Source organism: Sphaerodactylus townsendi, linkage group LG12 (genome assembly GCF_021028975.2).
Source record: "Sphaerodactylus townsendi isolate TG3544 linkage group LG12, MPM_Stown_v2.3, whole genome shotgun sequence".
NCBI lineage: Eukaryota > Metazoa > Chordata > Lepidosauria > Squamata > Sphaerodactylidae > Sphaerodactylus > Sphaerodactylus townsendi.
Window position 1 is genome coordinate 5,902,062 of NC_059436.1, and position 23,058 is coordinate 5,925,119.

Genomic DNA, 23,058 nt, shown 5'->3' on the forward strand with positions numbered 1-23,058 from the left:
TTGAAGCATCTCCATCAATTTATCTTCCAGCCTTGTCTAAGATTAATCCATCAGTCCTTAGTTGTAGAAGATAAAGCAGGTTTGACATTGAGCCAAAGTTTTCTGTGCAGGAACCTATTGCACCTAGATAATCACCTTCAAGATAATTCAAAATAATTGTTAAGCATCACAGGTTGATCTTATTTGTCAGTTTGTGAATGAACTTGAACCACTTGAAACCAGTACACTTGGGTCTATTGATACACCTGTGGGCCATACTGGAGATTTATTTGTTGGTCTGTCTCCAGGGTTCCCATCATGATGAATCTACAGGAAAATAACCCATCTTCAAACTGACAAAAGGGAAATCATTTTATGCCACATAACTCTCTTGAGACTTTCGGTTGTCAAACCAGCTGTTGATCATGCCCACAGGCTATTTAAATGTGTGTTGCTGCTGACTTTTCACTGCCTGCTTAAAATATCCCAACTGACAGTGATCAACATTAGGTTTATTTGGCAAGGAAATTTCTTCCCAGCCCCCCAAATACGGCATAACATGATTGAACCTTTACTGCTTCATTATGGTGAAGGCAGGTGGGAGATGGAAGTTGGGCACAGGACTGAGTTCTGCCTGCCAACTGGTGAGGGGTTTGTGGTCAGAAGGTCGCTGCTTAGGGTATTCTATATGGTGAATAGCCAAAGAAGGCTCCTGAATCCCAAATCTACTTTTTAAAAAGGTTACTTGCTGCTGATAGTGGTCTTTATTACCAGAATTGAGGGTGTAGTATCGCAACCCTTCCAGGCCATTTTAATTTTGCTTGGTAGAGCCACACACCTGTACCTTCCCAACTTGACAGCTGCAAAGCCCTCAACCTGGAGCATCCCTTGGAAACCGTTTTGATGCTGTGGCTCAATGTGGATCCTTGTTTTTTTAATCTGCTCTTGGATGACACACATGGATATATGGCTTTTTGTCCTGAGTCAAGGGTTTATCAAATAAATAACAGGGATGAGAGGAGGTGATGCAGATCACACAAGGGCACTGGGAAACCCCAGCCTGCACTGCTCAACCAAGCCCCACCTGTTCACCTTTGCTTGTGCCTGCTTTTAAGTAAAATTAAAAGCTCTGGGAGACCAGGATGCACACGTGGCTTCTGGTTGTTCTGCTGCTCGGCAATACAAGCCTGCCTTTTCTCATTTTGTTTCATACGCTATTCAGAACTGCCGCAGTTTGCCTGTTTTCATCGCTGAGATTCCTAATTCGTTGGCTTCTTTCACAGCCTTACACCAGTCAATACAGACCCGTGGGGTGATTTGCTGTTGCTTTCCCTAATCATCTACACTTTACTTCCAGCAAGCTGGGTTTGTAAATGCACTCGGCAACATAGCCGAGTTAGTCATACAAATGCCTATTTAACAAGCATGTAGAAGGAGAGGCTGGAACAACAGTCAACAAATGCATGGTTGCAAACAGACCTTTGGGAGAGTTGTCACCAGTGACAATTCATTCTGGGCAGTCATCAAGTACAGGGTTTCTCAATGAATCAGAGATCAAGGGTTTGAACGCTGATGACGTTGTTCTGTGACAGATTTTGACGGAGCATCCTCAGTTCCTGCCAAGCAGCACTCCTTTTTTGGCATCCAGCCTGCAGATTGCACTGTCCACGGGATTGTCAGTGAAGCAAACAATATGAAAGCCCATTAAACATATCACATACACGTTTTATACTGAAGAAGTGAGGTGTAGCTGTTAAAAGTGTTGGACTCTAATTTGGAGAACCAGGTTTGATTCCCCACTCCTCCATCATGGTTTGGATTCAACCAGTCTGAATGTGGAGGAATATCCTTTTTTATTTCAATAGGCCACTACTCATTTTTTTGGTTGTGATGCAACCTTTACTTTCAATGGGACCTTATTACTAAATGTAATGTGACCTTATTGTGCTGCCTGCTAATGAAGCCCACTCGCTTCCTGGGGATAAAATCCAAATGATGTTGCATGGAACAGGGGGGAAAACACAGGGAACATCAGGCCATTCCTTGCCAGCTAATGCTGACTTCATTCCAGGTAGACTTGTCACATCCTTGACTTGGCCACAACCTTTTTAACTGTCTCACAGCTTGGCAATCTCTCCCTGTGCCACACAGGGAACAAACCCTCCCCTTTCTTTCAACTTGCTGCACGCACGCATGCACGCACACACGCACACACACACCTCCCCCCATATCCATTTCATTGAGGCATTCCTTACTCACAATTCATTATCAACCAACAGATAATTTTAAATAATTTAATAAATTTTAAGATCATAAATTAATGCACAAAAGCAATTGTCACTAATTATAAGTCCCTTATTACTGGACAGCCCTCCTTTGTGTCTTTGGTGGAGGCTTAATTTATGTCCAGCCGCAGAGACTGATGGATCCTAATGGTACCCAGAATGCTCTGTAGGGTTCATTGCTTTCCAGTGACTCGTTGGGTGAGCTAATAGAGGACTTTGCAGATAAAATCTTGTCCCTCTACCATGACCTTTCAGCCAGTCTTAATATAGTTAAGGAACTGGAGGCCCGTAGGCTGTCTCCTGGTCCAGTTTTGGAACACTTCAGCCATTTCTGCCAAGTTGATGTTGACAGAACTCTGGCAGCTATGAGGCCAACCACCTGCCCCTTGGACCAAGTCCATCATGGCTGGTGAAGAGAGTGACTGAGGTTGGATTTATACACCACCTTTCTCTCCTGTAAGGAGACTCAAGATGGCTTACAAGCTCCTTTCCCTTCCTCTTCCCACAACAGACACCTGGTGAGGTAGGTGCAGCTGAGAGAGTTCCGAAGAATTGTGACTGGCGCAAGGTCACCCAGCAGGAATGTAGGAGTGCGGAAACACAGATAAGCCTCTGCCACTCATGTGGAGGAGTGGGGAATCAAACCTGGTTCTCCAGATTAGAATCCACCTGATCTTAACCACTACACCACGCTGACAGCATGTGGGCTTCCCTGAAAGATATTTTAAATCTGCCCCTGAGTTCATGGGTTTTTCCGGTGGATTGCAAAGAGGTGGTGAAATGTCGAAGGCTTTCAGGGCCAGAATCAACTGGTTGGTGTGGGTTTTCCGGGCTGTGTGGCAGTGATCTGATAGTTTTTCTCCTAATATTTTGCCCGCATCTATGAATGGAATCTTCAGAGGCATGTCATGTCAAAATGTCTCTCCATGACACAAGCAATGAGGCATCCACTCTTAAAGAAACCATCACTGGATCATCTGGATCTAGCCAATTACAGCCCAGTTTTGCATTTGCCATTTCTGAGTAAGGTAATTGAGAAAGCAGCAGCCTAGCAGCTACAGGCGTTCCCGGATGACTCATCAGCTTTGGATTCCTTCCAGTCTGTTTTCCAGCCTGGTCATGGAATGGAAACAGCTTTGGTTGCTCTCACAAATGATCTCTGGAGAGAACTGGATCAAAGTGGTTCGGTGCTGCTTGTTCTTTTTGAACCGCAGCAGTGTTTAAGTAGCATGGTGTAGTGGTTAAGAGCAGTGAACTCTGATCTGGAGAACTGGGTTTGATTCTCCACATTAGCAGCACTTTAATCGGGTGACCTAGGTTTGTTTCCCCACTCCTTTACATGAAGCCTGCTGGGTGACCTTAGGCTAGTCATAATCACATCAGAACTCTCTCAATCCCACCTACCTTACAGAGTATCTGTTGTGGGGAAAGGGAAGGTGAGTGTAAGCAGCTTTGAGGCTTCTTATGGTTGAGAAAAGTAAGGAATAAATTCAAACTCTTCTTCTGGTCAACCATGATCCTTTGATAGAAGCAAGTATAGGGGGAACAGCCTTATAGTTGCTAACCTCCTTCCTGCAGGGTTGGGGTCAGAAGGTGGCATTGGGGTCAGAGGACTTCATTTCACCATTCTTTGGTGTATGGGGTTCCCTAAGGAGCAATCCTTTCCCCAATGCTCTGTAAAATCTATGTGCTCCCTCTGGCCCAGCTTGTTTTGGAGTTTCGGGCTGGGTTGTCACCATATGCCATACTCTTTGCTAACATTCACCTTCCAATTGTATAGAAATCTGATGCAGCTATTTTGGCTGGCCAGTTTGGGTTAAAGAGAGGGAGAAGTGTGAAGCACAGCCGCCATCTGCCGGTCCCTCAGTTCTTAGGAAGGGTCATTTCATCTGATTGTATGCTCAGCTCTTTATGTGTGTTTGTGTATGTAACCTGTGAGATCAAGAGTTGAGAATGCAGGACTAGAGGTTAGAGCCAGTTTGGCAGAAAAGATGAGGCTTATAATTCACTGGGATGTCACTGGTACCATCCAGTGTTGCTTGTGGTAGCTGTACAGCCTCATTACCTGCAGTAAAACACTCAAGATAGCTATATTTGCAGTTACAAGAGCTGTAGTGTAGGGACCAGAATGCTGCTAAACTGGTACTTCTTCACAGTATTTCAGGCTGGAGGGTGGGGCGACTCCACACATGGGGTTTCTCCACACATGCTGCTGTCTCAATCTGATTTGGGTTTTTGTTCATCCAGGAGCTGAGTTCCAAGCTCAGAATAGGCAGAAGGTGTTAGAACACAAAAACAAAAAGTCCTTTCTAGACTTACAGGGCCAGTGCCTGTCAGAGCAACCAGAAGATCCTATGAGAGTGACTGAGTGAAAAGAGAGAGAGAGAGACTCCTTCAGCAGACCACCAATGCAGAATACTCCCTTCTTCCCATATTTAAAAGTAAATGGATTTTATACCTATATTGTATCACTGCTGTAATCTGCGAAAGATCATCTGCCAGTGTCACCTTCCATTACTGCTGCTGCTGCTCACTAGCTACCTTTCAAGGGCTCCTGCCCCTATCATCCTCGGAACAGACTTTTCTCTTCTGCTGATGTGGCCGTTGATTCCTGAAGGGGTTGGAAGAATCTTAGCCAGGTGTTTCAGGTGTGACCATTCCACCTTGAGTGACTCTGCTAGAACTAGGCCTTTTATGGTATTGCTGTCAGCTTCACTCTCACAAAAAAATCCCCTCGCTATGCTAAGATATGCATCTAAAAGGTATTTATCCAAAAGAAAGGAAAAACCTTGATGGATAACTGAGGAAACTCTTTAAAAAGCTAAAGCCTGACAAGAAACAAAATAAAAAGGTGACAGAAACAAAATCAAAAGTCTAAATGCATAATTTCAGTGACTTGTGTGCAGACACAAACAGAACTATCATAAGAACCAGTGTAAGCAAATAGAAGAGAGTAACAAAAAAGGAAGAACGAGAGATCTGTTTCACAAGATCCAAGAACTCAAAGAGAAATTTAAAGTATGGTTAAGCATGCTGAAAGATAAATATAGAAATACATTAACTGAACAGAATAAAAAAAGGCATTCATAAAAAGCACAAGTGGCATGTGATCGCTCCAAACCTGCAGGCGAAAAGCCACAAATGACCCCCTCCCCTCCCCCGCAAGTTTGGGGAGCTATTTCCAAGCACTTTTCGAGGGTCCACCCCGGAACGATTCATTTCCTCCCTTGCGTTCTGGACGGACACAATTTTGCACGGACCGCGTGTTCCTAGCTCAAAAAAGTCCCCTCCCAATATTGTTATCCCGGCATTAAAAGGGCGCATTGTGGGGTGAGTAGGTGCAATAGAGGAACTGCGGCATCTACGGATAGTTTTAGAGAGGGGGTGAAGTTGGGTGCGGGATGTTGCATGCCTTCTGCCACTTTGGATGCTAAGCCAGAATGTTCCTGTACGTATTGTGGATAAGTAAGCGCTGGCAGTGTGGGGGGCATTATTGTCTGCTGGGGGTTGTAATATGGGTCAATCTCTGAACCCAGGCTTGGCAAAACATCCCCATCTTGAAGTAAATACCGCAGGGCCCCGATCTCATTTAAAGTGCTCCAGCACTGGAAAAGGTTCTGACTGTGGTTGAGGAAAGCTGGACTTTTTTCAGGCTGTGGACCACCAGGAAGTTGTTACTGGCTGCACGCAACGCTCTTTCTCGCGCGCGGGGCGGGGGGGTCGGGGTGTATTGGGAGAGGTGATCCTGCAGATAGGAACTGTTTATGACTTTAAAAATTTTAACAGTTTATTCCAGGCACATTGGAACTTACGAATCTTTCTGTAATTTAAGGAAGACCCAGACTGTTTATGGCTTTAAAAAATTAACACCAAAAACGTGAACCTGATCCAGTAATCCACTTGCAACCAATGCAGCTGAGGGAGCACTGGTTGAATGTAGCTCTCTGTGGTGTCCCTGTAAAAAACCCATGCAGCTGGATTCTGGCCCATCTGAAGTTTCCGGAGCTGTCTGAGGCAGGCAGTTCTGCTAATGAATCGATATGGGGTATGAGCAGCTGTGCAGATGCCTGATGAAGTTTCCCCCCATCGTCTAACTTTGCTGCCCAGATTAATTTTACTAACTAAATTTTGCTGCTGTAAAAGGATCCCCGAAGAGGAAAAATGTTAGCAATACTAATGTTAGTCAGACGTCTGCTCTAAAATGGCTAGTCTTACAGGTCAGAACACATGCTTGTCCTTGATATCTTTCTCCAGAAATATTTATTTTGGGTATTTATAGAATGCCTTTGTTCCAGTGCACTCAAGATGATTTGTAGCTTTTCATCATGGGAAAACAGTAGAATACTCTCAGTGTTTGTTGGCTCTTCAAGAACTGATAGCATGGTGTCCTTGACCTGTGTTTTTGCCTCTTCTGCCTTCTTGTTGTGACATGTCAGTATTTTTGTAAATGTTGAAGACTTGTTAAGACTTGTCCCAAGTGGTAAAGAACTCTAATTTTAGTGAACTGTGAAATGATATTCAGACTTATAGGAATCTAATTTGCCATGAAGCACAGGCTGGATTTGTTGTCTTTTCCTCTCCCTGAATTTTCACTTGTACATTTTCCTAGCAGTATTTTGGATGAATCACTGCAATTGCTGGGTTGCTTTCAAATGGAGATCAGTATATTGAAATGTTCTCGAAACTGTGAACATTGATAACATGTTTGTGTTACTCAATCCTGTTTGTTGGAGCTAGAGTTTTAAAAAGAGATGGTGGCTTTTCCTCCTCAGGGGTCAACTGTATATGTAAGATTTATTTATGGCTTTTCACCAATTAAAAACATAATAAAATTAAACCATGTAAAATAAGTTCCAATAAAGTTAAAACAAGTAAAACACAAAATTTACAAGATTAATTAGTTGAGGATACAGTAAGTTGTTGGGTCTTAAATAGTATTTCACAATATTTTGCAACCTGGAAAATCATTGGGGAGTTATCGTAAGAAACTTTTAAATCAATCCCTCTTCATTGCAAATATACAGTCTTTCAATCAAAGGCTCAATGGTCTTTGAGCAGGTGGTCTTATAAAAATGGCATTTTAAAAAAAAAGACATGTTCAGTAGTTTCCAACTCCCCAGACTTGCAAGGACAAAATCTCTCCACCATAGGAATCTTATTACATTTTCCTTCTAAAATGGTGGAAAGTAAGATGGAACATCTCTAGAGCCAGCATGGCTTAGTGGTTGAGAGCAGGTGGTCTCTAATATGGGAAACCGGGTTCAATTCCCCACTCCTCTACATGAATGGCAGAGTCTTATCGGGTGAACTTTGTTTCCCCACTGCTACATTCAGCTGGGTAACCTTGGGCTAGTCACCGTTCTTCAGAACTCTCTAAGCCCCTCCTCCCCACAATGTCTATTGTGGGGAGAGGAAGGGAAAGGAGTTTGTAAGCCCCTTTCAGTCTCCTTATATAAGAGAGGGGGGTGGGGTATAAATCCAAACTTTTCTTCTTCATCTAGCAAGTAAATAAGCCTTCCTGTGACTATTTATTTCTAGCAGATAAAGGTAGGCAGCTAGTGCTGGAATGTATCTGCTACAGAGGTCAACTAGAAAATCAGTGTTGGTAAGTCTAGTGCTGTAAATCATGGTTAACATGCCAAATATAAGCATTTTATAATGGTTATGCTTTCAGTTTGCAGATATGTCAGGTCAAAGGAAGTGTCCAAACTGTGGCAGTTCAAGAATAGCAGAGGATTCTCACTATTCTCAGGACCATCTGGTGTGTGTGGACTGTGGCTATATTCTGATTGAAGGATCCCTCACGACCACTTACACTGATGAATCGTATCTGCAACGTGAGTTCAAATCTGTTAGCATATATACAGAGAAACAAAACTTCACTCTAAACCATGTTTATTCTAGACACGTGGGAACTTATGAATCTTGCTGTAATTTAAGGGATATCAGACTTGCCCATGTAGAAAAAAAACTCATGTTACACTACAGGTCATATATTCCTGCCTGTTTGATCCAGTTTTTGAAGCACAGTACATTTCTAGATGTGTAGGGAAAGGAAACCAGTGAGGGTCACTGACACTGTATTGAGAACTATCTGTTCTTAGGTGTTTTGGAAAGAAAAAGCTAACAGCTCAGTCTGGGAAAGGTGGGGATGGGGGATGTAATGGACTCTTAGAGCTGGTGTAAGGCACTACTGGCACATTTGCCCACTCCACTGATGTAGGTGGCATATATGCTGGCAGAGAGGGCAGCTGGTAGTTAGGTCGGCACTACAGAGCTTCAGGCGCCCGATCTGGAAGAGCCTGCCCCTTGCAGAGCTGCATCAGCCTAAAGCTGCGGACCAGTGCAGCTGGAAATGGGCAGGGGCATTCTTGGGAATGGAACAAACTTTAGTTGGCTTTTACCAGGCTTTGGAGCTGGCAATGCACCTGGTGCAGGCCTCCTTTTTAGCCCTATGGAGAACTTTCAGGCAGCCAGGGAGTTTCTGCAGCTCGCTGCCTTCACTGCTTAGAAATTCCCTGGAGGTAGTGTGGCCTTCGGCCACCAGAACTCTCTGGATTGGGTTGTAGGAGCAGTATCTGGAGGATACTGTGGGATCATCACAGCAAGAGCCTAACCATCCAGGGAGAAGATGGGATGCTCTATCAGTGGATGGTGGCTGAGCCAAGAAAGCTTTAAGGGAAAGTACTGAAGAGCAGATCTCTAATATAGTGATATAATATATAATCCTACACCACTTTTACAAACCAGCGCTTCTTTGTAATCTTGGAACAAGGTTGCTTTGTCTGATGCAATATTTTTTTTTTCTGCCAGCGGTGACTTATTTGCAAAGTAGTGGTCAAAATGAACAGAAGAGCCGAAGTGTACTAAGAGGTAAGCATTTGCTGTTTTCCGTCTGCCTCTTTGATTCAAGTGTGCCTGCCATCTATATGGGTTATACTTTTTCTGCCTTTCTAGAAGCAAAGAAGCTGCTGTGTCTTTAATGTGCCTTTCCCTTTTTCCGGGAGACAAGATGCAGCCCCTGTGCAGTTTATATATTTCATTGTATTATTGGATTTTATTTCACATAACCTCAGGTGGATAAAAATCAATGGTTTTTAAAATTTAAAATGGATTTTTAAATTTAAATTGGATTTTAAAAAATGAAATGCTGTTGATGGAAAAATCTATTTGTGTACACCAATATTTCTTTAAAAATGCAGGCATGGTATTTTCCCTTCAGGTACAAGGCGTGTCCGGCACCTGTGTGAAGTTCTTCGCCTTCCCTCTGAGTTCAAAGATACAGCCGTGGCTTATTATGAACGGGCAATCAAACACTCCACTTTCCACTGGGTCCGCTTGAATAAGAAAGAGATTTTGGTGGGCTGTTGTATCTTTGCAACCTGCCGGCAGCACAACTGGCCCATTACCATGGGGTCCATCTGCTCACTTCTCTATGCAGACAAGGAGGTGTTTGCCACGACCTACTTCAGCTTCTTGAAGGAACTGGAACTAGATGTGCCAGCTCTGAGTTTGGTAGACCTGGTGAAAACTCAGCTTGGCAGGTATTGCAGATCTCCCCCCCTCCCCCCGCTTTTGCCGGTGTGCTTCTCTAACTTGTTGTGTAGTTGTTTTGGAGATGAAATTTGCAACCATAAGTGGCCCTTTCCTAGGTAAATTAGCCTAGCTGGCTAATTGCTCAGAAGTTGCCTTTGGGCACTGCAGATAGCCAGGCATAGCAGAGAACTTTCCAAAATGGAGATTCTCAAAATGGTAAAGCCTGCCACCAGAGCCAGTGTGGTGTAAGTGGTTGAGAGCAGGTGGATTCTAATCTGGAGAACTGGGTTTGATTCCCCACTCCTCCACCTGAGTGGCAGAGGCTTATCTGGTGAACCAGATGTGTTTCCGCATTCCTACATTCCTGCTGGGTGACCTTGGGCTAGTCACAGTTCTTCAGAAGTCTCTCAACTCCACCTACCTCACGAGGTGCCTGTTGAGAGGAGAGGAAGGGAAAAGAGCTTGTAAGCCACCTTGAGTCTCCTTACAGGAGAGAAAGGTGGGGTATAAATCCAAACTCCTGCTCCTCATCTTCCTCTTTTTCATCATATCCTTCTGGGTTTGAGCAGTGTGCAAGACACAGTGCCCAAACAGAATGCAAAACCAGTCCCTGCCTGCAAGTGAATAATAAAATAGGACTTATATCTGTCCATATGGTTGCATTCCTTTGCTATTGGCACACTAGAAAACTCAGCCCTCTCCGATCATTCCGCCTTCCCACCTTTCTCTCCTTTAGGTCTAATGGCATTTCTGGCTTTGTTTTTCCTCCTTGCAGCTTTCAGCTATTCCAGAACTCATCCAATATCCCAAGTGAATTTGTGGAGGATAGGAAGAAACTGGAGACTAGGACAGTCGAGCTGGTGGAGCTTGCCAGCGAGACATGGCTGGTGACAGGCCGGCACCCTATCCCCATAATCATAGCAGCAGCCTACCTGGCTTGGCAGTCTTTACGCCCTGCTGGTCGCGTCACTCGCACCCTTCCCCAGTTCTGCATGCTTGCTGGTACGGACCTGCCGCCACCAGCTTATCAGCGGTTGAAGGAGCTTCGTAACATCCTCCTCAAGATGGCATCTGAACTAGCCTGGTTGCGAGTTCTCAAGGTGAACAAGAAGAGCGTGGTAAAATACATTGCAGACCTGCTGCAGTATCGTTGCCGGCTCCTGCGAGCTGCCTTTGACACAGGAGACTCTGCTGCAGATGACTGTTTGGGAGATTTGGCAGCAGAACCACTGGAGGCTCTTGATACAGAGACAAATGTCAAGGCGGAAAGGGCTTTGGCTTCAGAAGAGAAGCTCCAGTGCAGCAGCCAGCAGCCCCCTTTGCTCCCACCCTCCATGCTTAACCCCAGGAAGAAGCAGCGAAGGGACGTTCCTTCCCCACAGCTCTCAATCATTGGAGACGAGCCCATTTTGGACAGTGAAATACAGCAATATCTTCGGACCCCGGAAGAAAAGGAGAGGTTCTGCAAGGCCCAAGCCTCCCTGTGATGCTGTGCAGCCACTGCCCCGAGTGTGGTTCATCCAGTCTGACGTTTAAAGTTCCGGAGTTGTTTCCATTCCCATTGTAGGGATCACTTGACTGTAGGCGTGTATGTGCGGGGTGTGTCTGTGTAACATTTAAAGACATATCACCCAGAAAGATCCATGACAACAAAAGAACTTTTTGTTAGTCCATGTCTGTTGAGATGTGCAGCTTATTTTATAAAATTGCTGTTGAATCTGGATTTAGTGTGCTCCACTTTCCCATGCTGGAAGGCAGGAAATAGATGATGGGTGGGAGAAAGCAGGCGCCGAAAATGTTTTCAGTTCAATTCTTTTTCAAAGCCAGGATTGGGGCTATCTTTATACAGTCAAAGAGCTTTTGACACTCTTCACTTCCTTTTTGAAGCTGAGCATCCCAGCCACTCATAGATTACTTCCTGCCCTCAAGGTGGGCAAGCTGCTGCACTCTGGCTTCTCCCCAAGCTGTACCCATAACATTTGAAAACAAGTGATCAGGTGCATAGCTTGATTGGCAGCAGTTGACCGCCAACTGCAAGTAATGATGCTGGTAGGAGAAGTAACCACATCATTGGCCTGGGCATATACTCAGTCCCTGCAAGGTTAGCATGTGATGAAGCCGTGGTCAAGCAGTTCTGAGACTGATGAAGCAATGCATGTACCTGTCGGTAAGATGAAGCAGTCAGTGAAAGTTCAGCCCACCCCCAATTACTTAGCTCTTCAACAGAGAGGGAAATGTAACCTGAGAAAAAGTAGAACCTTCCTTTTTTTTGGAAAGAGTTTGCTTTGAGCACTTCTGTTTCTTTCCCTTGGTACCCTGTTTCCCCCAAAATAAGACATCCCCTGAAAATAAGACGTAGTAGAGGTTTTGCTGAAGTGCTAAATATAAAGCATCCCCCGAAAGTAAGACGTAGCGAAGTTTTTGTTCTTATGTTCTTTATGTTTTGTTTGGAAGCATGCCCGTCGAACAGAGCATGCAGCTGTGGAGTGGTAAGGCATCCCCTGAAAATAAGACATAGCGCATCTTTGGGAGCAAAAATTAATATAAGACACTGTCTTATTTTCGGGGAAACGGTATATGTGCTTAACGTTTGCACAGACCCTGTATTCTGGTGACCTCTGGATATCACAGGGATTTCCTTCTTGTCATACTTGGCCCCTTGCTCTCTATGTGTTGTAGCAACAGCCCAAAATAAGTGTTGAATTGGTCTGTTATGTCATTTGTTGCATTGCTCATCCTCATATTTTTAAGAAGCGGGATATTTGCAGTTGACTTCACAGAAAACACAGAGAAATTAAGTACAGTATATAAGCGCAATCAGTTAACAAGGCACCGCATCTCTGGCTGCTTTCAGTGTACAAACAAGATTTAGATCTTAACACAAGTGGCTTTTTAATCAAGGGGAAAAAAGGGCAAGCTGATGCTATACAGTGCAAAGAGCGCAAAACATTATATACAGACAGCAGACAGCACTACATTTTAGGGAATACTGAATAAATACAGGGTAGATATCCAATTCTGGGGTCCACAGAATATAAAATCCTGCATACCAGGTTTTCTGGGAGGACACCTACCTATCTTCTTAGTGTGGTTTGGAAATCAGGGTCCTCAAAACATCATTGGGTTGAGCTTGTAAGGGACTTGTATATTGGGGAACCCAGAATTGGATATTTACACTGTTGCCAACTTACCAGGATTTTTAAAAATCCTGGAAACTGGATTTTCTGGAAGGAGGACACTGGTCTCACCCCTTAGTGTGGCTTGGAAACCTGGATTCAGTCTTTGCAGTTGTCACCTGTGACACATTTGATTCCATGTTCAGTGTTTGGAATTTTGAAGGCTGTATAAATTAATTTATTAAAAAAAAAACCCCTCTGGAGTGGGTCTCGCAGCCAGACTGAATAAAAGCTCGACTCTGATTTAACTAATATTGAATTGTTTGGGTTGTCTTTCGTCAGAGGCATGAGAAAGCAAGAGCCCATGTATTGGATGTTGCAAATCTTTTAATATATTAAACAAGAAACATCTGCTAGAAACAGTTTCATTTATATAAAATGCAAACACACACCACAACAAAAAAAAACCCCTTTAAATGCTTTCTTTGGCACAGTTGTTTCCTAAAGCTCTCTGTTTGATATGTCGTATGCTCAGCAATGTAAACAGAAAAAAAAGAAAGGTAATAACACAAAGCTTTCCTGATTAATACTGTTTTGGTGTAGCAAGCATATATAACAAGTTCAGCGTCGCCAATATCATGTGGGTTGCCGCGTGGACGTATAATGACATAGGCTTTATTAAATATAAAACGTATAAACCCAAGAAGGAATCTTCAAAAAAAGATGCAGGGGAAAGGATTTTTTTTTAAAGGATGACTTCTAGAGAGTCAGCAGTAAATACTTGTCAGATGGAGAGGAAAGGATCAGTTTTTGGAAAATGAAGTTCTAGGGAAGGTGGAAAGCAGCCCAGTCCAGATGGGTGGCGGGAAACACTCATAGGGAGTGACTGAGGGCTGCCCCAATGTGTTTGCCCCCTACACTGAAAGGAGCACCCCCACTGGTGGAGATGCCTGTAGCTGGCCACCCCTTAGCTCTGCAGCTGTAAAACCCTGAAGTCCAGGGTGACGTGGACCAATGCCAGCATCTGCTCAGATGCTGGCATGGAGGGGAGTGGGCTGGGCTGTTCCCAGCTGACATTAGTCATTTCACTGGCATTCCACTTAGGGAACACCAGCCCTTCAGATTTATGCCACACTTGTGTGGCATAAGCTGTTGGTGGCAATGGGGCAATTTGGGCAGTAGGAGGAATTTCAAGTTTCCCACCCTTCTGTGCCACCCAAAGCCCCTTTGGAGACAGCCTGGCACTGCCTTTATCATGCCACCTCTGGCTGCCAGTGACCCCGCTCCCCCAATTGCATTGCACTGTAAGGACCTTGTAACACCTTAATGGCTACACCTGTCCATACCTGCTCTTGGAGCCAGTGCGGATCCCAGTGCTGACTTATGGCTGAATGGGCTGTCCGTTTGATCTGTCCTGAGTTATGTGGTGCCATGACCAAATGGCCCCCACAGTTCCTCAGAGGTAGGTTTTGCACCAGCAAGGAGGCCTAAAGTGGCTGCAGTCTGTCAGGTCTGCCCAAACACAAGGACATTTCTTAAACACTGAATGTTTTTTAAAAATGACAATTAGCAGACTGTTGCGGACCAGCACAAGTAATGACTTGTGCAACTTCACAGACTTTTTTTTGTCTAAAACTAATGCACATCTGCAGTACTGCACAGACACACATCCACACACCCCAACATGAGGTGTTTGTGGGGGAGGAGATGGGAAGCACCACCACGTGTTTCCGGAAGTCTCCTCCCATCCTGCACTCTATCAGTTCTGACAGCTATCAAGAATACACAGCCACTTCCTGAACCTCTTTGTGCTTGCTTGACACAGCTTATAATGCTACAACCATCCCAGACTGCTCATTGTAGCGTTGTCTCAGCGTGAGGGTGTGAAAAATTCTCTTGCTAAATGTTTCAAAGCAATAGGCTTGAAGCCTGGTCAGTGTTTATGCTGCATGGACTTGTTTTCCAGTACAAAAAGGCAAACAAAATGGGTGTGCTGTTTGTGTGAGTCACATGCTCAATCAACAGCCTTTGATTGTTTCTAACGCTTGTGTGTTTGCTGGTGGGTGAGTCAATTGCACAGTTCATTACACAGCATTGTTTTAAATTACCGCCACATCTTTTCCAGAACCATTTTCTCTGGAAACTTGGACGTCCATTTGTTAATCAGTAATGCGGGGGGAGAGAAAAGGGAAAAAGGGAGTTTGTTTTCTGGATACTAGGGGGCAGGTTGAATACAGGCATTTACCTCTCCCTCCTTTGGTTCCTCACAGTTCTTGCGGTGATGGTTCCACACACGAGAAAAAGATTAGAAAAGTCTCGACAAAATGTTTCATACAAACAGCTCCTTTTCCCCCAGACCAGACAATCTTTGCATAGTACATGCCATGGAGGAGAGATAAATCCAGTTCAGATAAAATAAATTCTTTTTAAAAAAAAATCTTTCAAACCAAGTCATTCATAGCTGGTATGTTTTTTGACTGGGTAGAGATATGGCTTTTACACTTTGGTAGCCCATAGGGCTAATGTTTTTTGTAAAAAATAGAGGCAACAAACCTGAAGGGTTTTTTTCCTTGGGGAAGAAAAAAATCTTCAGGGTTTTCCGGGTTGTATGGCCATGTTCTAGTAGCATTTTTTCCTGACGTTTCGCCTGCATCTGTGGCTGGCATCTTCAGAGGCTCTGATGGTAGTATAGCAAGTGGAGTTTATATACCTGTGAAACCACCCTGAACATTCCACAGGTATATATACTCTACTTGCTTTACTACCATCAGATCCTCTGAAGGTGCCAGCCACAAATGCAGGCAAAACGTCAGGAGAAAATGCTACTGGAACACGGCCATACAACCTGGAAAACCCACAACACCCTAGTGATTCTGGCCATGAAAGCCTTCGACAATACAAAAAAATCTTCATTGTGACACTTCACTGTAAGAGCCTCTTGCCACTTCACATTGCTCCTTGAACACATGTGCAACCATGCACAATGGAGGGGGAATGGAGAGGCCAGGGGTCTCTTTATTTTAACCACATATTGGGGGGCCAAATTGCCCAGATGTCCTAAAACCCAACATGAAGATTATTTATACTGACCACTAGTCTTTCACAGCCAGTACTGTCTGCTTGGACTGGAGTCTTTCACATTACCTGTAGCAGGTCTGGGAACAGAATCTAAGACCAGATTCTCTGATGTTAAACTGCAGCCCTGCCTCCATGTCCTTATGTTCTGAAATCTTTGGAAGAAGCAGTACAAACTTGCGAAGGCAGACTGGGAAACATCCTCATAACGAAAGCACAAGTCTCTCAGGTTGGAAGGTCTGGTGCCAAAAGGAACAGTTCTGCTGCCAATTGCAGGTGGCATGGTCCTAGCTTTGAATATTCTGTCACATAAAACCAAAGCAACCTCCACACACAACTAGCACAACAGGAGGAAAAGCTTCGGGGGGCCTTTCTTTGCTTCCTATCCTGTTTACCTATTTGCAGAGAACATCCCTCCCTTTCAGGCCTTCAGTTTTATGCATGCAACGATTCGCATCAGGTTGCGAAATGTAAAGTGAAAAGAGAGTCGTTGCTTATTGCTGCTAGGCAAGGACCAGGTCTCTTGCTTGTGCAGACAGTAGGACTGGTGACCCACTACTTTGGGAAGTTGCCTTTGAGACATTCTCATGGCACACTGATCTGGCCTCTTCCGGATCATTTTTGATGCTATGCATTCAGCACTGCTATGCACATATGATTCCCTTAACAGTTTAGCAAAAGTCCTGCAACACCAAGGGCTGCATCTTACAACACACACACACAAACACACAAGGAGATGAAAGTGTCCAATGCAAAACAATCCTTCAAAGATATTGAGTTTTAAGCCACCAGGGGCTCTTCCTTGCAAAATTCTAGAAACATTTTTTCTGGTTCTCTTTCCAGTCACTCAACTTCCTAAGTGATATTCTAAACATAAGTTTGGGCTCATGTCCTCATTGCTAGTAAGACTTTTTTTTTTGGGGGGGGGGGGATTTTGACTCTAAGACTGGAGGTAACCCAGGTTTTTATGGAGACTTCTACTTCTAGCTGATGTTCGGTCATTACATGATCATTCTTGCTCCCAGGTTCTGTAGGTTTATGTCCAGAAACCTACAAAACCTGTTGGAGCCAGAAAAAAAAGCAGACAAAAGAAACGAGTACATATTCTGCAGTCATTGTACATCTTCAGTTCTCTCAAAGAAAACCACCCATCTACTGCTTTGGAGCGGTGTTGAAGCAATCCCCTCATTGCATCAAAGCTGAGCTGGAAAGGAGTTGTTTGAATGGACCCTGAGCTAAGTGCTAAAGCAGGAGGGGAGAGCTCCTTTATGTGATTGCTTATCATAAAGTGAAGGCACTTCCACTGAATAACAATTTTCCTATACATATGTACATACAACATTTGAGATTTCAGCTTAAAAACACTGCCTTCCCTCTGGACGATATACAAAAGCATCTAGGGCTAAGTGACATGCAGGAAGGATTAAGCTAGATTGCAATTCTCCAGGATGCTCAAGCACAATGATTGTCTTTCACATGACTTCCTTGGTGCCTTGGAGAGGGAGGAGTCTCCTGCTTGTTCTAGGGCAGGGGTAGGGAACCTGCGGCTCTCCAGATGTTCAGGAACTACAATTCCCATCAGCCTCTGTCAGCATGGCCAATTGGCCATGCTGGTAGGGGCTGATAGAATGTAATTCCTGGTATCTAGGAAAACCTGATTCTATTCAAAGAGAGGGAAGATTCCTTGATCAACATTACCTGGTATTTAGAAAGTCAGGTGTGGGGAAGGGTGTCTTGCTTCTTAAGACAAGGCACATGCAAGCTGCCCCTGCTGCTCTAATACCAGTCGAACCTTCCTTGGTCCTGCAAGCAGGCAAGCAGAGCATATGAGCTCTTGCCAATGCCGCCCAACTTTAGTGCACAACAATTATCTCTGCAGCTCGCTTTGGCAGGCTCCGAGATAACCTATGGCTCGCAGTTTCCTACCTGTTAAGGCAACCTTTCCTATACTGTTGTCTCACTCTTCCAGAGACCTGTTCTCATGCCTGCCGTGCTATCAGCGCTGGCGAGGTTGATATCGTACTTGCTGCCCTTCAGGCCCCCGTTCTGGTTGGCCACGTTGAGCGGGAAAGACCTCCTCTTAGTCTCTTTGTCCACAGTGTTGCCCTGGTGCCTGAGGTTGTCTCTGCTGGTGCTCCGGCGCTGGGCTCGGCCAACGTCTGCTGCCTGGTGACTGCTGCTGCCACCCCCGTCGCTCAAGTCCGACTGTGTCAGGGCTGAGTCCAGGTTGGGAAGCAGGCCCTGGTGCCGATTGTTCAGCGGGCTGTTCCGGCTGCTTTGGTAGCTCTCCGAAAGGCTGTTGTGGAAGCTCCCACTCTCGCTGGCAGGGTGCTCCGAGGAAGGCCCCCGAAGTGCTTTGAGCCGCTGGTGCTTCCCTTCTCGGTACTGCTTAGTCCTGCTTTTGTGGTGCCTGTTGCGCCCGTGGAGGTTGTTGGCGTACCTGGGGGTGGGGACACTCTTGCTGCTGGGCGGCTCCGGATCCTCGTAGCTGGGGGTCGGCAGAGGGTTGCTCTCTGCCTGCCCGAGAGCCACCTGCAAATTGTTGAGCTTGCAGGAACCTGGGGCCGAATTTGTGCTGCTGGGGGAGGATGAAGACTTAACGGAGTGAGCTGCTTCTGGGCTGCAGCCAATGAAGACCTGCGAACCGTCCTCCACCCCCACCCCTGGGTGCACATAGGCTTGCATGGGCAAAGCATTCCTATAAGACGGGCAGCAGGCAAACCAGGAACTCTGCACGTCCCTGCGCCGCCCGCAGTGGTGGACAAAGATAAAGAGCCCCAACACAATAGCAGTGACTCCGTAGAGGCAGCTGAAAACGACCTTCAAGAGAAACCAGCGCTGAGAAACTGCTGTGGCTCCAAAGGCCCACAGCGTGATGTACAGGAAATGGGTGATCATCAGTGCCCAGAACTGCACCCCCACAGAGTAGACCCCGTCAGCTTCGGCGCTGTTTGGGCCAGAGTTCAGTGTGACCGAGATGGATCCTGAGTCACTCAAAAGGTTGCTGCTGCCACCCAGGCGTGGTGGGGTCTCCAGAGATCTGGGCATCTCCTTGAGGTTCTTGGCTTGGCCCTGCAAACTGATGCCGGCACACAGAAAGTAGATCCAGGTGATGAGCAAGATGAAAGCCATAGGGACGTAGAATGCCCCAATGCTTGGCCTACAGGCCAGCCAGCAGCTGCATAAGAGGAGACGGAGAGAAAAAAAAAGGGGGGGGGGATCAAGCAATCAGTGAGTGAGCCATGCCCAGTGGTCAGCATCTATAAGTATAAGGGATTATACTGTGATCTTTTGGGGGAAAATGACATTCTCTCTCTCTCTCTCTCTCTCTCTCTCTTTCTTTCTTTCCCCACACGCACTAAAAATGCAGGTCAGAACAGACATTTTTTTCCATTCAGCTGCTGCTAAAAAGTTCAGGCTGGTGTCCATGGCTAGAGCATTGGACCAAACCTGGGGAAACCTAAGATCAAATTTTTATTCAGCTGTAAAGCTCAGTGCCTGGCCTTGGGCTAATCATCCTTAACAGACAAACATGGGAATGGTTCAGCTCCTGTCATCCATGTATCTCTTCCTTTACAAAATTAGAATCCCCACCTTGTGCTGACAGGCGGTAGCCCTGTCTTTAAACAAAATGTTCTGCTGGTAACATTGGGAGCCAGCATGATATAGTGTTTATGAGAGGTGGACTCTAATCTAGAGAACTGGGTTTGTTTCCTCACTCCTTCACATGAAGCCTGCTGGGTGACCTTGGATTAGTCACAGTTCTCTCTGAGCTCTCTCATCCCTTCTTACCTCACAAGGTGACTGAGACTCCTTACAGTAGAGAAAGTGGGGTATAAATCCAAACTCTTCTTCTTTTTATATATTTGATAATATGGATTTATACTTGGTAATATAGATTTTTATTATATATTAACAAATAGATTACAAGCCTAATGAACAAAATCTTTTGACCAGTTGACAGCCCAGCGCAGACTGCGAATTGTAACTACTTGTGTGGATGCTGCTGCTTGCATTCCACCAGTGATACGTGCAACAAATCATGTGCATGCACATTCCCTCGGTCAAATTGGCAGCAGTCATAACTCCCACTATGCTTGGCCACACTGACACTCCCAAACGGGATAAAAGCAAGGTCACCAGCCACAAGGCCCTGTCACCAGCAACCAAAGATGAGGCTACAAATATGTGTGAAGATTAAGCATGCATAGTGAGTGTTGGGGTTGCTTACTAGGAGTCGTGGTCCCTGTAATTGTGAATATTGACAGCTGCTGTAATCCCACAGATGATGAGGGGGATCCCGCCAGCGATCAGGTAGAATCTGAAGCACAAAAGAAACCACCATTAGCAGATCTGCTCTCTTGAATATACTAAGGCACGGAGGCAATGGGGAAAGAAACCACTATTTCTATCACATGTTGCTTCCTCCAAGGAGTTTGAAAGGCAGAGGTGGGTTTTCCTGATTTCTATGTTATCACTTCTAATGTCATCCAGTAAGCATTATGGTTAAGTGGGAATTTGAACCCAGGTGCCCCCTGTTTCAGTCTGAGTACCCAACCCCTAATCCACATCAGCGGTCTACTCAGGGCATTTTAAATGGCAGTCCACTAGTTTTTTAAGAAAACCCAGGAACTGCAGCCTGTACTGAATTTGATAATCTCTTGCAGCCCTCTGTCTTCCTTCTTTCTCTGTACCGGAGCATTGGGCGTGGAGCCGGCAGAGGCGCTTCCCCTTCCTGCTGTTGTGGAGCTTTCCACATGGCTTCCTTGTAGATCACCCGAGCCATCACCGCCATCCAGAGGAGGGTCGACAAAGAAGAGTAGTGCAGAATGATGCCAACCTGCAGGGAAACAGTCTTATTGGAGGACACAGACATCTGCTGGAGTGGCTTGTTCAGGAATGATGCACAGGTTGCAACATAGTCCAGACCACGGATGTCTAATTCTGGCGCTTCAGATGTTCATGGACTACAATTCCCATGAGCACCTGCTCAGGGGTCCACCTGGGGCATTTGTCCCCGCCCTGCCCCGTGGAAGCCACACCACTGCTTTAAAGACACCTGCCCTCCATTCCTTTATGTGTCGGCTGTGGAAATCAGTAGTGTACCGCTGTTACAATGTGCATCTGCAGGAGTCATTAGTGATGCTGTTACAAAGAGCATCACGCCAAGGCCAATCATACTCACTGCTTGGCAGATGACCAGGTAGTTGGTCAGGGTGATGCCGCCTGCAAACACAGCGGACGTCATGGCAATGTGGAAGCAGAGGTTGAGCAGCATGTGCCAGCATTTCCGCGAGATATGGATGGCGCTGAAAAACAAGACCCCAGAGAAACATGGGCTTTGGTAGCCTGGAATGATAAGCAAGAATACCCAAACTGCACAGAGCTTCCTAGCCCCAAGTAAGAAAAACAGCTTGGTACCACCACACTGAAGGCTGAACTGCACCTCATGTACAGTTCTGTAATGTGTGCTGTCTATTCTTCCTTTCCAGCCACTGGTGCACTTTATCCAGTACTGTCCAAAATGATGGACAATTTGGTCTACAGGATCTCAGTCAACGGAAAGTTCCTTCCTACCTGAGATTCCTTAATTGCAGACAAACAGGCAAGGCAGATGGCTGCCAGCTGAAACATCTGAGATTTGCTTTAGTTTGCTTTTCCTGTCTCTGCCTACAAAGTTCCAGCTTGGCAAAAGGCACGAGCCCTTGGGCACAAACCAAAGAGCTCTTAGTCTACAGCTTGTGCCCTGTGGCCTTGGACATGGATGAGCTAGCCCACTGGATCCAGGACCAGCTCAAGATACAATTGATTTATATTGCATTATTTTCTTCTGCTGCATTTAGTTGTGATTTTTATTATTATCGTACCCCCTTTGGGATGAAAAACACGTGCTAAATAAGTTTAAAAAGTGCAAACGGTGGGCTTGAACATTGGGACCCAACCCCTTCCAACCAAGGGGGTCTCAGCAACATGAATCCAGCTGACATCGGAAGGCTGTTCACCTGTGGTTGACGATATAGGTGATGATGGTGGCAAACAGGCAGAGGAGGAGGATGGCCGTGCAGGTGTAAATGACAGGATGAAGCACCTCCGTTGGGCTCTGTGACTCTCGTGGGAAATTGCTGAGTTCCTGCATTGGAGAATATGATTAACTGATGGGAGAGGGTCAGGGATTCAGGGAGCCCAAAGGTTGGGCAGGAGGTCCTTGTTGCCCCCCTGCCCCCGGGAAGAGATCACTGCAGTCCTCAAGCATCTGGAGTGAGAGTCTAAGCAGTCAGAAAGCTGGGAATAAATATTTTACATTGAATGAATGAATGGATGGATGGATGGATGGATGGATGGATGGATGGATGGATGGATGGATGGATGGATGGATGGATGAAGAAAGCACCATGGAAACAAGCACCTTTCTGTATCACTGTGGCATGTTCCCCTTTGGGGAGTTCATTTGCCTCCTTCTCCTGCATCCTTTTGGAGGCAAGTGAAGACGTTCGTGTTCCATCAAGCCCTTTAAGTTCCTGCTGCTGTCTCATTTTATGCAATTCTTGTTTGAGTGACAACGGGTTAAGCTTTCTGATTTTATTCTATTTAGTTTCCAGGACATCCTTGTTGTTTAACTACCATACTGCAGTGCCTTGGAAACGACAACTAAAAGTCTGTCTATAGATACTGTCAATAAACATAGCAATCAACCAATAATGGATCCTAGGGCGGGACAATTTATTACAAGAACAAGACAGCCTGCCCTCAACAGGACCAGCTCCATGAGTTTCCTTCACATGCACACACACCCTACCAAGTTCTTTTGGGTGAATGAAATGGGGCTACAAGGAACCGGAGTGTCAGTAATACACTTTCTCCAGAATTTGTCCCATCAAGACACTGGAAATTGCCCTGAAGGCCTCTGGAATGTTGCAGAGGCCTCTGAGACATTCTCCTATTTCCTGGCCACGCTTCTCCAGTTAGTTGGGAGCAACCTTGTGGTCATGGGTCACAGCAGGTCCCTTGCTGTTCTAACCTCAACAAGAAACATTTGAGTATGCCTGTGCACCGTCACCTATTCCCAG

General features: G+C 45.5%; 2 protein-coding genes across 5 annotated transcripts in view; one reads left to right on the top strand and one right to left on the bottom strand.

Annotated features, from left to right (window-relative positions):
- The first annotated feature begins 5,506 nt into the window (after window positions 1–5,506).
- BRF2 (BRF2 RNA polymerase III transcription initiation factor subunit) lies at window positions 5,507–12,208 on the top strand. Of its 3 annotated transcripts, none has more exons than XM_048512620.1 (5): window positions 5,507–5,594; window positions 7,939–8,101; window positions 9,078–9,137; window positions 9,487–9,808; window positions 10,576–12,208. In XM_048512620.1, the coding sequence occupies exons 2-5, from the start codon at window positions 7,948–7,950 to the stop codon at window positions 11,285–11,287; spliced, it is 1,248 nt and encodes a 415-aa protein (XP_048368577.1). In that variant the 5' UTR covers window positions 5,507–5,594; window positions 7,939–7,947; the 3' UTR covers window positions 11,288–12,208. The 3 variants fall into 3 exon arrangements, with proteins under 3 accessions (XP_048368577.1, XP_048368576.1, XP_048368578.1); XM_048512619.1 differs by having other exon boundaries at window positions 5,587–5,712; XM_048512621.1 differs by lacking the exon at window positions 5,507–5,594 and adding an exon at window positions 5,655–5,729.
- A 5,457-nt stretch (window positions 12,209–17,665) lies between these two features.
- Window positions 17,666–23,058, bottom strand: part of ADGRA2 (adhesion G protein-coupled receptor A2) — an 82,244-nt gene continuing 76,851 nt past the window's right edge. For both annotated transcript variants that reach the window (XM_048512618.1, XM_048512617.1), the window contains exons 15-19: window positions 21,994–22,121; window positions 21,177–21,300; window positions 20,686–20,831; window positions 20,223–20,312; window positions 17,666–19,169 (exon numbers count right to left, since the gene is read on the bottom strand). In XM_048512618.1, the coding sequence (XP_048368575.1) occupies window positions 17,936–19,169; window positions 20,223–20,312; window positions 20,686–20,831; window positions 21,177–21,300; window positions 21,994–22,121 (1,722 nt within the window). In that variant the 3' untranslated portion in view covers window positions 17,666–17,935. The remainder of the gene's footprint in view (window positions 19,170–20,222; window positions 20,313–20,685; window positions 20,832–21,176; window positions 21,301–21,993; window positions 22,122–23,058) is intronic.